Source organism: Manihot esculenta, chromosome 15, assembly GCF_001659605.2.
Source record: "Manihot esculenta cultivar AM560-2 chromosome 15, M.esculenta_v8, whole genome shotgun sequence".
NCBI classification, from domain to species: Eukaryota; Viridiplantae; Streptophyta; class Magnoliopsida; order Malpighiales; family Euphorbiaceae; genus Manihot; species Manihot esculenta.
Window position 1 is genome coordinate 2,242,650 of NC_035175.2, and position 15,453 is coordinate 2,258,102.

Genomic DNA, 15,453 nt, shown 5'->3' on the forward strand with positions numbered 1-15,453 from the left:
GATTCTGCCCTTTTTTTTTTTTTTTCTAAATTAGTAAAAAACTATGTAACTTTTTATATTGGGATGTTGCTCTTTGGAGTAGATATGAAATTGCACTAATGCTAAGTAATTTTCAAAAGAATGTTAATTTTTTATTTATTATTAAAAATCAGAAACCTATGTAGGTCAGTATAATTGATTAAAACTTAAATAATCGAGACTTTACGTATTTGATAAAAAAAAAAAAAGTAAACCATGCTATTTCCTATTCTCATAATTAGCTTATCGTCCCTTTGACAGACTATTTGGGGAAATCAGATGGGCTTGAACTGCAATGGAAATGTAGGTACTCTACTCTAGTCCAACTATGAATAGGCCCAACCTTTAAAAATTGTTAACATTCGGTCTTTGAAAATCTCATCGGCTACTCGGCTTCTAAATTATAATAAATAAAACCAAGAAGAATCGGTGCAGTTTCTAAAAAGGGAAAAAAAAAAAAATCAGTGCAGTTAATAAAAACATATATTAATCAGGATTCTCAAAAAAAATACTTTTAAAATCGTCTGAGATGATATTTAATTATATAAAATTAGTCTAACTGATGAAATATAGAAATGGAAATAGTTTCTTCCTTATCAATGAGATTTGAGTCGTTTGGAAATAAAAGTTAATTTCAGTTTATAAAAATAATCAGAAAAATACTTAACTGTGAAAAAAAAACAAAAAAAAAAAAAGAAAAAGAGAGACTCTGACACTATATTTTTATTTTTCTATCAGAAATTACCAAAGGAACAGGAAGAATGATCGTCAAGCAATTAGAGATATCTAATTGCTTGCAGAGATTTTTCTAATAACAAGTTCAGATTTGATCAGTATATGTACTACCCCTTTAATTCTAACCACACATGTGATATTATATATAATGCAAGTTTAAATAATAATAATAATAATAATAATAATAATAATAATAATAATAATAATAATAATAATAATAACTAATCCGTAAACACAGAGAAGGATCATGGTTTAGGGTTTTTATTCGATCGATTTAATTTAAAATCAAATCGAATCGAATAAATTGAAAATTAAAATTTTAGTATTTATAAAAATCGAATCGTTTTAATTAGAAATCAAAGTGAACTGAACCGGTTTGATTCAGTTCGATTCAATTCGATTTGATAAATTTTAATTTTTAATAAATTTTTTATTTTTTACCTTTATTTTTAATATTTTAAAATTTAATTAAAATATTTTAATTTTAATATGATTTAATTTATCTATATTATTAAAAATAACATATTATTATCACTAATTGGCTCGGTTCGATTTTTTCGATTTTTTTTCTGATCAAAACTGAATTAAACTAAAATAATCGAAATTTTTAAAATTAAAAACCGAATCGAATCGAATTAAATAAAAATACCGAACCAAAATTTTAAATTAATTCGATTCGATTAATTTTTTTAATTTGAATCAAATACGCTAACCCCACCCATGGCCTGGACGGTGATCACATTGTTTATACGAAGTGGGAGACACCCATCTTATAATATTTTTCATTGGAAATGAAGCTAAAATTACAGAACTTATAGAGTTTATAATCAATGTTTGTTGATTTTCTAATAAAATCATAACATTCTATTAAAACAACTTTGTTTTTATTTTTTTTTACTTTTATAATTTACTATTTAATTAATATACTATTAAAAAACTCATTAATTACTCAATTAATTTTAAAAAATAAATTAAAATATTCCTTAATTTTTAAAAAAATTTAAAAATAACTTTTTTATTAATTTTAATCATTAAATATTTTACTATTTAATTTTTTATTTTAAAAAATTTATTAGTTGGTATTTTAATTTTATAAAAAGTCTACTAATTAATTCAAAATATTTTAAATTTTTTTATAAACTACTAAAATTAATAAGCATTTTAAATGTTAAAATTAATTCTTTTATAATACTTAAAATAATTTTTTTATTAATTTTAACAATTAAATATTTTACTATTTAATTTTTTAATTTAAAAAATTTATTAGTTGGTATTTTAATTTTGTAAAAATTCTACTAATTAATTAAAAATATTTTAAATTTTTTTATAATACTTAACTACTAAAATTAATAAGCATTTTAAATGTTAAAATTAATGAAAACACTAATTAATAGATATGTTTAAAAATTTAAGTATTTTTTAAAATTAAAAAATTAATTAATGGATTTTTCGAAATTAAATAGTAATTTTTTAGTTTTTTAAAAATTGTTCCAAAGTTAAAATTCATTTTTTTTTCAAAGAAACTATAATGCCGAAATGGAGAAGCCATTGATCGGCCGTATAATCTCCTTCTACGTTGATTATAGGGAAACGTTGGAACATTCTAAATGCAGTGAAGAGGTCTTAACTTTCCACTAAGGCCCCGATACACTTTTTAAGGCACCCAAAGGGACAGGTGGAGATTCAGATACTTGTACAAGACTCTTCACTACAACCTAGTGTTTACTTCAATCACAAAGAACCCCACGAGTGTCTCACTCTGCTACATACCCTATAAACAATGCTGACGACACCAAAGTGAAGCTTCAGGCAAAAGGGAAGTGAGTGAATTGAAAAAAAAAATGATATGGGGAGGGGAATTTTGGCATAGGAAGTGTATAAAGCACAGATGATTGGTGGGGTGGCTTTACTTCTTCAACTGCAAGGGAAAAATGGCTTGAAAATGACTTTGCACCAATACCCAAAATGTGTGAATTTCATGATTGGCCTGCAAGGGAATGTGAAATTTTTGTCTCAGCAACAGTGGCCTTATTAAGTTCACCCTTGTCTAAGCAAACTACACAGTTTTTTCTGTTTTTCCCCCCTTTTCCCTCCCATTCTCTCACTTACATGAGCCACACCCACTTCTCCAAATGGGGTGGCTGCAATCCCTCCTCTCTCCATTGAAGAAGCTGTGGTTTCGTCTGCATTCAACTCCTAAAAAGAGTATGTTTTTCTCATCAACTAGTATACTTAGCTGCATTTTCAGTTTGTGCATCTTGTCTAGGGTGCTAATCTCTGCTTGTTTCTCTTTGCTCACAGTTTAAACTTCTTAAGCTATGCAATATCTTTTTCCTTTTCCTTCTCTCATCCCTCTCCTTTTTTGCCTTCACTGAGAACGAACATAAAATCGTCCCAGCAATCACCAAATTTTGCTTCATTGTCCATTACGTCTTGTTTTTTCCCCCGTTTTCTAGTTCACATTGACATTGATATATTATAATTGCTATAAACAAATCAAGACCAAACATAGACAACATTTCTTTGATTCTTTCTATTCTGATTACTCTTTAACATATCATTCATCTATAACCAATGTGCTTTCCAAGTTTTTCTAATCTGTTTTTAGTTCCATTTGAATGAACTGTATTCTCTCTCAATTCTAAAAGGATTCCTTAAATTCCTGCAATGTATACAGTTTTGTTAACAGAAATTGTTTAAAATTTCTCAGGAAGAGGGATATACATTCTATATGAGGATGTGAAATCTTGCCCCTACGAAGATGTTCACGTCCTATGGTCAATACTAGTGGAATCAAATGCACCTTCAATGCCATCAAAACAATGAAGGGGTATACTCAGTATAGAATTTACAGAAAGTAATGAGAGATGTCCAGTCAATATCATGTACATAAAATATTTATGATGTTCTTTATACTCTGGTGAAAAGGTTTTTTTGTTTTCTACTTTTGTCTCTTAAGTTTATTGTCATCTCAGTTACAAACTATACTAGAACATCACTTTCCTGGTTTCATTTTTATTTCCCCTTTTTTCCCCACTCTTTTTAACTTTTACCTGGCCCTAACTACCCTAATATTGTCTTTGTTCTAAAATTCTAAACGCGATTAATACTTAATTAAGAGGCGTTGGTTGAAGGGCAACTTTAATCTTCTTCTATTTTAGCTTCTAATTATTGTTGCTTTGTCAGTTTCAGCAGTTGGGGATAGCAGTTTGTTTCTTGTTTTCATATCCTACTGAAGTTGACCTTTGAAAACTATAGAATGGATGGGACAACTTACATGATTTTCCAATTCTTCAATAAATTCTTATAAAATCAAAACACAACTGTTCCATTTAGTTCTGGTCTAGCAACTGGCCAAATGTAAGAACACTAGTTTTTGGGTACTTTTATAATTGTATTGCATCAGGAAACAATTTTCTTCCCCAAGTATCATCACGTTTAGAATTAACAAAATCTACGTAACTTTGAAAAAGCTGCTAAGGAATTTAAATTAATGGAATTAGTCTTTACCTAACAAATATTATTCCCATTCAAGAGTTGCTTTCCAGATACAAACAACTGAATTTTCAATAATTATTTATGTACTAAAAGAAAAACTGAAAATTTTCTTCTATCTTCTACAAAGATGAATACAACCCAAACAGAAAACAAGAGTAAATCTATACCACGTTAATTGTTCAGAAATTAATTAAACAATACTACATTAAGCTTTCCCTTAACCTTTTCTTTTCCAAGTCTTTCTTCTTCTTCTCTCTTTTTTTTTTTTTTTAGTTCATATTGGGATATATTTTAGGTAGGTGCTGGTAATCGTGACATGCTACAAGAAACCTACATCACCCTTACTGATATGAAAAATCGGTTTTTTTATTAGGTACCAATTGAAACTGTTGCTATTTCAAATTTATAACCATTTGAGTCTAGTATGGTCGGTGTCGGCACAAGAACCACCTTTTAAACAAATAATAATAATAATAATAATAATAATAATAAAGAAAGAAGAAAAATGCGAGAGAAAGGGAGAAAGAAGAGAAGTCGACCGGGAAAAGGCCGTTGGGTAGTCCGGCAATTGCAATCTTCTTATTTTATTTTGCTTGCGCCGCCTTTTATTTTTGTTTAGTTAAGCTCTGGTTTTTCCCATCCCCTGCCTAAGTTTTTTGTCTTTTATTTTTTTGTTGGCTTTTCGGCAATGGTCTTCCCTCGCCTCCGTTGATGTTTTAGTTGTGTTTTCTTTTCTTGTCACAGATCCAGGGTTTCCATGGAGAGGACTTTATGGATCTGTGGTTTGGATGTGGGTTTCTTTTTTTTTCTTTTTTCTGGATGCCGCTGGTGTTGATGGAGGTGCTGGAGTCCAGTAAATATTTCGGCGCTAGAGCATGATGTCTCCTTAAAACTGATCCATGACTATTATAGACTGCAACTGTCATGAGCCAACACTCTTCTTCATTTCATGCCATGGACAATTCTGGATTGCCCGGATCAGAGTGGGAAGCCTATGGTTTGTATGGATGCTGGGTCAATGAGCGATATTGAAGTGTTGTTATGTTGTAGTGTCAATTTTGAATGATTGTTTGAACAGTTTTTGCGGCTGTGCCTGTTTCTATTTGTTTTCCCAGCGTGTTTGCTCTGCTTGTTTTCTTCTTCTATTAATGCAAGCTTGGTTGGGCGGTTTTGACTTTGTGCATGATTCTCAAGGCAAGCGACAGCACAGTGAGTCTGGCATCTGTGGCAGTGAGTACCTGCATGTTTGCAACGTGTCCAATCTGAATGTTGGGTTGTGGACTTTGTGGGTTCCTATGCTTTGTTAGGCTTTTATTATGTTCAAGTTTGTTGCTTGTAGCTCTGTTGCAGCTCTGTTGTCCGACGGGTTTTCTAATGCAATAAAAAAATAAGAAGTCAGCAGGAGAACATTAATCTGTTGACGAGGTTGCTCTTCATGCCACTATCAGTTTCTCAAGGCTTCCAATAATAAAAAGTTTAGAATCTTGTGGTATTTATAATAGTTTTGTATAACTCGAGTCAGTTATGATCATAATTTTCTTTTTTCTTTTTCAAAAGAATAAAGCCATTTATTTATTAATTAAAAACTTTTAGTGACATTTGACCCCCAAACCAATTATATTTGTGAACTATTCTAAAAGACTTCATTAATAGGTTCGGTGATATAAAAGCTGGTAAATATTAGCAACACTAATGACTATATTGGCCACCGTACATATCGAGTTCTATTGGAACTTGCAATAACTTGAAAGCAAATGCAAGAGTTATTATCAAATTGGTGAAAAGCTTCTCAATAAATCAGAAATCATGAGTTCCATAAAGCTTTTATGACACTTTTTCTGGATAGGAATTTATGACATTCCTAATTGGAAAATGAGTGCAATTATATAAAACCTGGCAAGCAGGAGACGGTAACTGATGACAAACTCTCCCCTTTCCATAGGAATCCATAGAAATTCTTCAGCAGTGTTTCAGCCTTGAAAAGCCTTTCAATTAGCCCCGAACCAACAGTTCTGCACAAATTTAACAATTTTTCAGCCAGAAAAAAGGTAGACAAATTACAAACAATGCTCCTATCTGGGAGTAATTATTTAGTGTCCCTGCTATTTCATGTAAAATTACTATGTGGATGACAAACCGATTATATTGTGATTAGTTACGTTTTAGAAAAAACATGTCTCTGGCATATGGGTAAAGCATTTTACGGAATCACTAATAATAGTGTGACTTTATAAATGATCTGCCATTCTATATATGCAAATGTACATGGAATCAAGGTGATACCTAATACTTTCTCCCTATCCGGATACAGATCCTCTCATGTTTGTACAAATATGACTTGTCATGTTTAATCAATCTCAACCTTGGATTCAAAATGAATGGTTGGGATTTTATTTCTTCATAAATAATAATTACTCATTGAAAAAACCATCCATTTTGACCGTTCAAAACATGTTATGCTATGTTTGATCCAAAACTTAACTCATTCATTCTGAAGTAATGCTCCTGTATGATACACTATTGCAAGGACAGTCAGTAACAATAACAGCATCCTGAATCAACTGGCAGACATCTAAATATTCAGTCACCAAACTTACTGAATAATTTTCTATAGATGCATCTAGTAACAGATTGCCTTGTGCAAAATCTTGTATGGTTGATGTGCTAAATGACTTACAAGTCTCCTTGATTTATATATGTTAAATGGCAGCTACTTTCTTGCTTTTTTTTTTATTCCTTATCCAAATTTTTTATCCAATTCAGGTTTATGATGGAAAGAGAGAAATTTTTGGTTATCTTCTTTCTTCTGCTACTGTAAGACATTTTCAAACATGACAATAAGTTTATTCTACAATGACCTAATTCGATGCTCACACAAAGCTTATGAAACAAATATCTAAATAACTGTATTGTGACTTGTGAGCACAATAATCACAATAATAGATGGAGAAACAAAGGTGAAAGTGGTATATAAACATACAAGTGTACTAAGGTATTCATGAACAGTGATCATTCGTTCAAAATAAGGAAACAAATTAAATAGAAAATTTTCTCACATCGTCTTTTATTATGTCGTATAGTCAAGCCTTAATAAATGAAACGAACAAGGTTATGCCATGGTGTTTTACCACGTGAGGGGTCCCAGCATTATAAGGCTGATGGAGATGAGAGGTCAACCGTGCGTGGCAACCAATCATTAAAGTACTCTAGGCAGCTAGTCTCTACTTGAGAGAGGGCACCAAGGGGAGTTACAGTAATCTGAAAGGATTACAAGTATTCTGTTAATTATATACAATGTTGTCCCGATTACTTTCAACATATAAACAAAGATGGTGAGATACGCACATATCCTTCCTGAAGAAATTTGTGATCGGTATCAGTATCATCAACTTGCGCTCCCTTTACCTAGAAGGAATGAAGGGCCCAACATTTCTTAAATTCAAGAATGCAGCATTTTAAAAAGAAAAGTGTGAAAAAGAAGGATTAGAAATTTTAACATCCCTATAAATAGTGTCTTTCTAATGAGAGCATGTTATCTGAACTATCCATAACAAGTAGCCAAAATCAACTGTATTTTCTTTCCTATATACCCAAAAACACATAGTTCAAACTAAAACAGTTCAATAGTTTAACATCAATCCTTGTTCAATTGATTTTATACTCTATGTGTCCCCTTTTACTAATTCAATTCTCTTCATTGAGAAGGATTTTTTTCCCCTTCCAAATATGAGCAGAAACTGATCATAGGATAAAAGAAAAAGGGATAAAGAAAATCTGAAAAGGGAAAAAAGTGATGAAGGTTAAGGAGAACACTGCAATATGTTATCCCAAATGACAAAGAATCTCACCCATCATTGTCCAGGAAAAAAATTAAGCTTTAGAAGAAAATTGCAGACAATAGTGATAATATGACAAGGATATCAAATTGAGAAGAAAAGTATATAAAAAAAAACACTTTTGAATAAATGGATAACCATTTAATAAAGGAAGGTACCCACTTCTCTTCTAAACCACATTTGTTCTTGGGCTACATTTGATGCACCAGTTTCTGTTTGCACAGCTGCATTTGTGTCCATTGTCATTGTTGATAACATTTTCCCTCCTTCAGTTCCAGAAGTAACTTGCTTCCACCCCATCCTGAATATGCTCTTACCCTGCTTAGTCAGCTTATAACCCTTATAAAGGCACAAGAAACAACCAAAATTCAGAACCACGTTTCAGTTGCCTAATAGAATCACTAATGCCCTTATAGTAAGCTACTAAGCTAGAATGTATGCAACAAAAGAAAACAATACAAATGGAATGGCTTGAAATACCACCCCTCCTTTTCCTCCTCAGATATCCCACCAAGAAACATAATACTAAATTACTAATATGATCAGCAGACTGTCAGCTAAAAAGCAAGAATCACATAGATCCAACCTACATGTGCAAGCGCACCATGCATGTATATTTAAGGTTAATGACTGACAATTCCACTGGTTCAGAACCATGCAACAAAATAATATATAAATAAATAAAAGAATATGTCCAAACAGGATTGAATTTACGGTTTAGTCAACCTGCAGGAAGGATTCAACAAAATGAGGTTAATTATTTTAAAAGATCTCTTTCACTTTTTTCTGTTAATAGTTCCTCAAAAGTTTTGGCTTCCTATTCTGCCATATGTTTCCATCACTATTCACCAATATTGAAATGAAAAGAAGATGCATCTAAAAGAAATGTCAATGCTAAAAATGCATCCTTGAACCATAATATTTTACTGAAATTTACCTTATGTTTAGCAACACTTGTTGGCAAATCTATATTCAGAAAACAGCGTGAAGGATAAGTTTGATTCTTAATCTCAACAAGCACAGCACTTATGATCGGTATGCAAGCTTCAGCTGCAAGTGTGAAGTCCTGGATAGTGCTTTTACCTCCAACCCTGCGGGTACCAAAGCCATATGAGAGAACAAATTACCCTTTTTGCATGTTAAAAGAGCAATAACAACTCCTGAGGTTCAATTCAAATGTAAAATAATTAATAGGAACAAAATCCTTCATACTGCTCAGGATATAAGAATTAAAAATATGTCTGCATACCACTCATACGAAATGGAGATAGAAGGTATATCATTGAAGAAGGCCTCCCGAGCACCAGCAACAGTACCAGAGTAAACACTGCAATTTTATTGAGGGATCCCTAAGCATAATCCAGGCAAATAACTAAAACAAAGATACATTAATGGCAAGTTACCATCCTAGTGGTTACAAGGACACTATCTTTTTTGATCTCCTAACATTAGGAGATGCTTCCTGCCCCCAAACTTAATTTCTATTCTCTTTGCTTAAAAAATCTTCACTTCTAAAGAGAGGAAGCGAAGGAAGGAACTACAGTGAGGAAATGGAATTCAGCAGCTGAAACACTTTATTAGGAAAATAAGAGAGGCATAGAAGTTTAAGCCACTAACATATGATAGCCACAGTTGCTCCCCATGTTTATACCACTGATTACCTGCATGAAGAAATAGGAAATTATATTAGCACCTTCATACAGCAGCTGATCAACAACCTAAACATGTAGGATGTGATAAATATATTGTTCAGCACAACAGAACGTCCAACAAAGTGTACCAAACTAAGAAAGATATGAGAAGTCTTGGAATGTCCAACAAAGCCAACTAAACTAAGAAAGCTATGAGAAGTCTAGATTAAGGAGCAATATTGTCTTGTTATTGGTGATTGCAAATCCTGAGCTATCAAAATTAAACCATACAATCCATTTTGTAGGCTCAGAAAACAATATAGAAGAAGAGGATTTATATACAAAAATGGGAGCAAAAAAGTTATAATCCTAAATAAATCCATTCTAGCAGTAGGTTGATTCAGATTTCATAACTACAAATTAAATCACAGAGCTACCAGATCAGGAATTGACGGAAAGAGTGCTTTGGAGACTCCTAAAGAAGCACAATCAGCCGGAGTGCCTGCAAAATGCATATACAGCTTCAATATTTATAGAAAAATCACTTAAAATGAATCTAACTATTTTTATCAGTAAAAGCTGCAGATGTTGATTGATAATCTATAATTACTCAAGATGAATCTAGAAACAACAGGCAGTAATGGATTGATGGCCTGTGTTCTTAGGGCACGGATCATCCCTCTCAACTCAAGAATTTCCTCAGAGAAGACAAAAGCTCAAGGGTCAGTCGATGAACTCCAGGGAAATTGAAAAGACAAGGCAGAATTTTCATGAGAAAATTCATACTTTTCTTTCACTACTAACATAAATGAACTACATTGAAAGCGAAAAAAATAGCAGAACATAAACACGACCTTGACAGAGTTAATATATGAAGGCGCTCAGAATAATGATAACTGTACACGATCACTAAAAGATTACTAGTTGTACAACTGCTTATGCTCAGCATTCTGAAGGCTTTTATTCCACTAAACAAATAGCTTTCTGCATATTATGAGGAAGTGTTTCAAACATCACTATTGAGAGTGCAAAATCAGTCTCAAGAAACTCTCATGCGAAAGAACGATCAGGAAAGAATTGGAAACAGTTAAAGTTCACACATGTTTAGCTCCTAATACTTAAACGAGAATTAACTTAGATGAGGCGTATATAAAGAGAAATAAACCAGAAACTGCAAAGGCTGTTGCTCCTTCAATATCTACTCGCCTAGCAGATATAGGATGGCGCCAAGTAATAGAATGACTGACGGCGGATTTTTCCCTGGAATCGTAACCAATAACATCATATCAGTGATCAATCCATTCGAAATAGCACATAAAATCTAGAAACTGCAATACTTAAATTCTTCATAAAAAAAAGTTTCTGAAACATTTTTCGTACAACAATGTCATACATAGCTTATAATTACATAAATATCATTCCCTAGTATAAAGAGAATACTGTAATTGAAGTCATAATCGAGCAATAGCACCTCAGAAAGTAAAATATATGTGTATATGAGGATAAAGAAAGAAAAGGTAACGTACGAATCAGGCGCACAAACCAGGACGTGGAAGCGGTGAGTGGAGACAAGGACGCGAACCAGAGAACGGAGTCCTGGTGCGTCAATACCATCGTCGTTGGTGACCACGATCGTCGGCATCTGATTGGAGTTCAAAACGGAAGTATCTTCCATTTCTGCGGATAAATGTGACAAGCAACAGAGATGCTGAGAGAGAAGTGTAGTACACTTGAGAATGGGAGGAAGAAAGAAAGAAGAGGGCGTTTTGCAAAAGCCAAAACCAATAATGAAAGTATCTGGTGAGTTAACAAATTGTTAGCGACGCGCTGCCTCTATTTTATCCCTTCTCAGATGCTAATCAATTATGGCAGCCCATTGGCGTGCGAATATTCTCTTGCTTTTTCTTTTTTTAAATCGATGAAAATTCTCTCTCCCATAACGAAGAGTAGTATATATATGTTTAAGAATACGGAGATAAAATAAAAATATCAAATTGGTTCAAATGGCTAACTTGTCTCTTGAAATTGAATCTTTTAAATTTATCTTTTCGATAGTTGCCCTTTTAAAGGTTTTAAAAATGTTTTAAGCATTGTAAAATAAAAAGATAAAATAAAAATTAAATTATTAAAGTTAAAAGTAAAGAAGCAAAATTTTTTTAATAATAATCTTTATTCGTGAACTAAATGAATAAAAAAAGAAGGTCAAGAATTTCACTCCCATCATAAGCAAAAGAAACTGTAGCTCATCAAGTTTATGAGCAAACAAATTTCTACCGTGATGGATATAAAAAAATCTAATAATATTTGTAATCTCTAATTAGAGATTTAGAATTCAAAATTAAAAGACTATAGCTAGAAAAATCCTCACAAGAATCATCATTTAAAACTTGAATAGCCATGAAACTATCAAACTCAATCACTACTCGTGCTATTGCTCAACCTTCATCCAACTTAGAATCTCTCTAATACCAACCATCTCTGCTTTTCGTGGGTTTAAAATAGTTATAAAAAAATACAACTTTACTAGATAACACGAGGCTCTGAGCATCTCGAGCAACAAAACTAACATCAACGCCTTTCGTCTTATGAATTGCTATATCCACATTGATTTTCATCCAATTATTCAGTGACGGTGACCAAATAACAATTCAGACAGCAGAAATTGATTTGTGCTGCTGCACTTGAGACCAACGAGAACAATAATTAAATACTCTAAATCAAGTTCCAAGGATCGAAGTTTGAAGGTTGTGCCAAAGGAAATTATTCTCAGTCTCCCAAATACTCCAACATATCATAAAAGATTGCCCAATTGCAATTAAACAGACCAGTAATCCTCATTAACCATTCTTGAAATGAATGGACCACAAGGCTAAATCAACTAGATGCGAAGCACTCTATACCTGCATAGCAAACTCGGACTACATCAATACATGCAACACTATTTCAATAGAATCTTGATAGAGAGGACATATATTCTATACTGAAATATGCTTCGAGATCAACAGATCACGCACCAGCACTAGACGCCTTTCATACTAAATTTTTAACTTTCAATGGCATCGGAGTATTCCAAACCTTCTTTCACATCACTCTCAACCATTATTTCAGGATCCCATGTCAGGAACCTGTAAGCACTATGCACTGAATACTGTCCTTTTGCTTCAAACCTCCAAAATAGTGAATCCTGAGCTCCTCCTCGTGATGACGAAATAGAAGTTATCAAGGCTCTATCCTTTTCATTAAATACTCGCTCAACCAATTGCAGATTTCACGTTGAATTCTGAATTAAATCACTCACATAATACACTCCATTAGTTATAAAAAATTGAAACATAACATACAGATTTGCTCTATTCGGTAACCAAGCTTCCAACCAAATCGGAACCTTTTGCCCATCCCCAATTCTCAACACCACCCCCTGCTTTCAACAATTCTTGAGCCACATGAATGCTCCACTAGACATAACTAGGATTAGATCCTAATTAAGCATCCAACATAGTAGAAGGGGAATACCTTGTTTGTAAAACTCGCGCCGCCAATGAATCAGGCCTCTGAATCAAATTTCATCCTAACTTTCCTAAAATAGCAATATTGAACTGCTACAACTTCTTAAAACTGAGACCTCCAATTGATATATGCCACGTAAATCTCTCCCACAACATCCAGTGCAACCCCCTATCTTGGCCTTTATTTTTACTCCACTAAAAGCGGATCATTATTTATTGAATATCCTCACAAACACATTCCAGAATAAGAAAAAGACTGATTACATAACTTGGTAAGGCTTGTAATACTATCTTAACTAACACTTCTTTCCCGGTCCTCGACCATGCTCTATGCTTCTACGAATTCAACCTACCCCATACCCTATCCTTCGAGAACCGAAAAATCTCATACTTATTACATCCAATATTCATAGAAAGCCCTAAATATATACCAACTCCATCATTTTTCGCCACTGCCATCAAACTATAAATTGTCAATCTTTGTGGTTGTTTAACATTTGAGCTAAAACACAAATATGACTTAGAAAAATTAATTAATTATCCAGATGTAGCAGCATACTCATCCAGCAAACCCTTAACCACTAACACTTCCTCTCTATTAGCCTTAAAGAAGAGCAAACTATCATCTGCAAAAAAGAGATGGGTACCTCTGGAGCACTGCCCACAATACTACACCCATGCAACACACCTTAAACAATTCTTACTTGAATTAAACAAGATAACCCTTCTGCATATAATATAAACAAATACGTCGAGAGTGGATCACCCTGTCTAATACTACGCCCTGGTGTAATTGGACCTAACAGTTGTCCCTGATGCAAAACCTAATACAAAACTAAGGATACACACCACATAATTGAATCCACAAACTCAGAAGCAAACCCCAACGTTAACATCATGTCCCAAATAAAATACCACTCCAATCGATCATATGCCTTGCTAATGTCTATCTTTAGAGCTACATATCCATCTCTGCCTCGCTTCTTAACCCTTGTATAATGGAGAATCTCATACGCAACAATAGTATTATCCTGTATACTCCGACCAGTAACAAACGCGCTATGGGAACTAGTAATAATACGATAACCGATTGGTAATCATTTTTTAAACAATCTTGTATAATACCTGACACAACACTATTGGTCATAGATCCAACATAGATTCAGGCTCTTTTTTCTTAGGAATAAGAACAATAGCAGTCTTGTTTAACTCTTATGGAAATTGCTTATCAGCTAGACAATTAATACAATATTGCGAAACACTCGGCCCAATAACCTCCAATACTTCTAATAAAATCCCGAATTGAACCCATCTAACCTCGAAGACTTGTTTGCATACATCCCAAAAACTGCTCTACGAACTTCATCCTCAGAATAACGATCAAGTAATCTGTCATCCTCTACTTTCGACACTAATATAGGAACAAAACGAGTTATACTCCCTGAATCTAACTCATGTGCAGTAAACAAATAAGTAAAATAACCTGTGATCACTTCGCCTAGTCCAGTGTCCTAATCACGCCAAATACCAGCAGTATCTTTCAACCTCTTTATTGTATTCTTCTTCCTTCGAGCAGAAGCCTTCAAATGAAAAAATTGAGTATTTTGATCTCTCGCTTGTAGTCAAAACTCCTTAGCTCGCTGCTGCCAGTACTCCTCCCTATTGCGCAACAAATCAAACAACTACTTATGAGCTTCCTGATATCCTTGAAAACTGATTGGATCCCTTAAACCCTTCAATCTGCCAATAAAAGCTTTACACTCCTTAATTTCCCGTAGCTGAAATGAATTAAATTCACAACCCCACCACTTCAAACTATCACGACAATCTGCCAACATGTCTAAAAGAGTTGAAATCATTACCTCCTCCCAACATTCCTCCACAATCCTCAAACACCCATCCTCCCTTGCCCATTGATTTTCAAAATGAAACAAATAAGAATGGGCCCGAGGTACAAAAACTCAAACCTGTATATAAATTGGTAAATTATCATAAGAAGAAAAATCAAGACATTCAGCTTTTGCCACGTTAAACTGCAATCACCACGCTTCTGACACAAGAAGTCTATCAAGCTTCTCCTCAACCAAATTTGAATTAAACTGTCCCTTGTTCCACGTAAATGCATACCTAGCCATTGGAAAATCTCCCAACCCCGCATCCAGTATAGCATCTCGGAACCCATAAACCAAAGTATTAGGAAACAGTGGGTGTAATACTCGGCTAGACTCC

At 33.4% G+C, this 15,453-nt stretch overlaps 1 protein-coding gene and 1 long non-coding RNA gene across 3 annotated transcripts; one reads left to right on the forward strand and one right to left on the reverse strand.

Moving 5' to 3' along the window:
- The first annotated feature begins 4,607 nt into the window (after positions 1-4,607).
- On the forward strand, positions 4,608-5,686 carry LOC122721940. Its single transcript, XR_006348788.1, has 2 exons — positions 4,608-4,807; positions 4,996-5,686. It is a non-coding gene; the product is annotated as an uncharacterized LOC122721940 (long non-coding RNA).
- LOC110602188 (5'-nucleotidase SurE) lies at positions 5,047-11,592 on the reverse strand. Of its 2 annotated transcripts, none has more exons than XR_002485930.2 (10): positions 11,245-11,592; positions 10,884-10,978; positions 10,156-10,220; positions 9,705-9,748; positions 9,337-9,414; positions 9,025-9,178; positions 8,250-8,426; positions 7,597-7,656; positions 7,308-7,509; positions 5,047-6,263 (listed from the first exon to the last, which is right to left on the reverse strand). XR_002485930.2 is itself a non-coding variant. In XM_021739643.2 (10 exons), the coding sequence occupies exons 1-9, from the start codon at positions 11,391-11,393 to the stop codon at positions 7,399-7,401; spliced, it is 933 nt and encodes a 310-aa protein (XP_021595335.1). In that variant the 5' UTR covers positions 11,394-11,589; the 3' UTR covers positions 5,047-6,263; positions 7,380-7,398. The 2 variants fall into 2 exon arrangements, 1 of the variants encoding a protein (XP_021595335.1); XM_021739643.2 differs by having other exon boundaries at positions 7,380-7,509; positions 11,245-11,589.
- Positions 11,593-15,453: the final 3,861 nt, after the last annotated feature.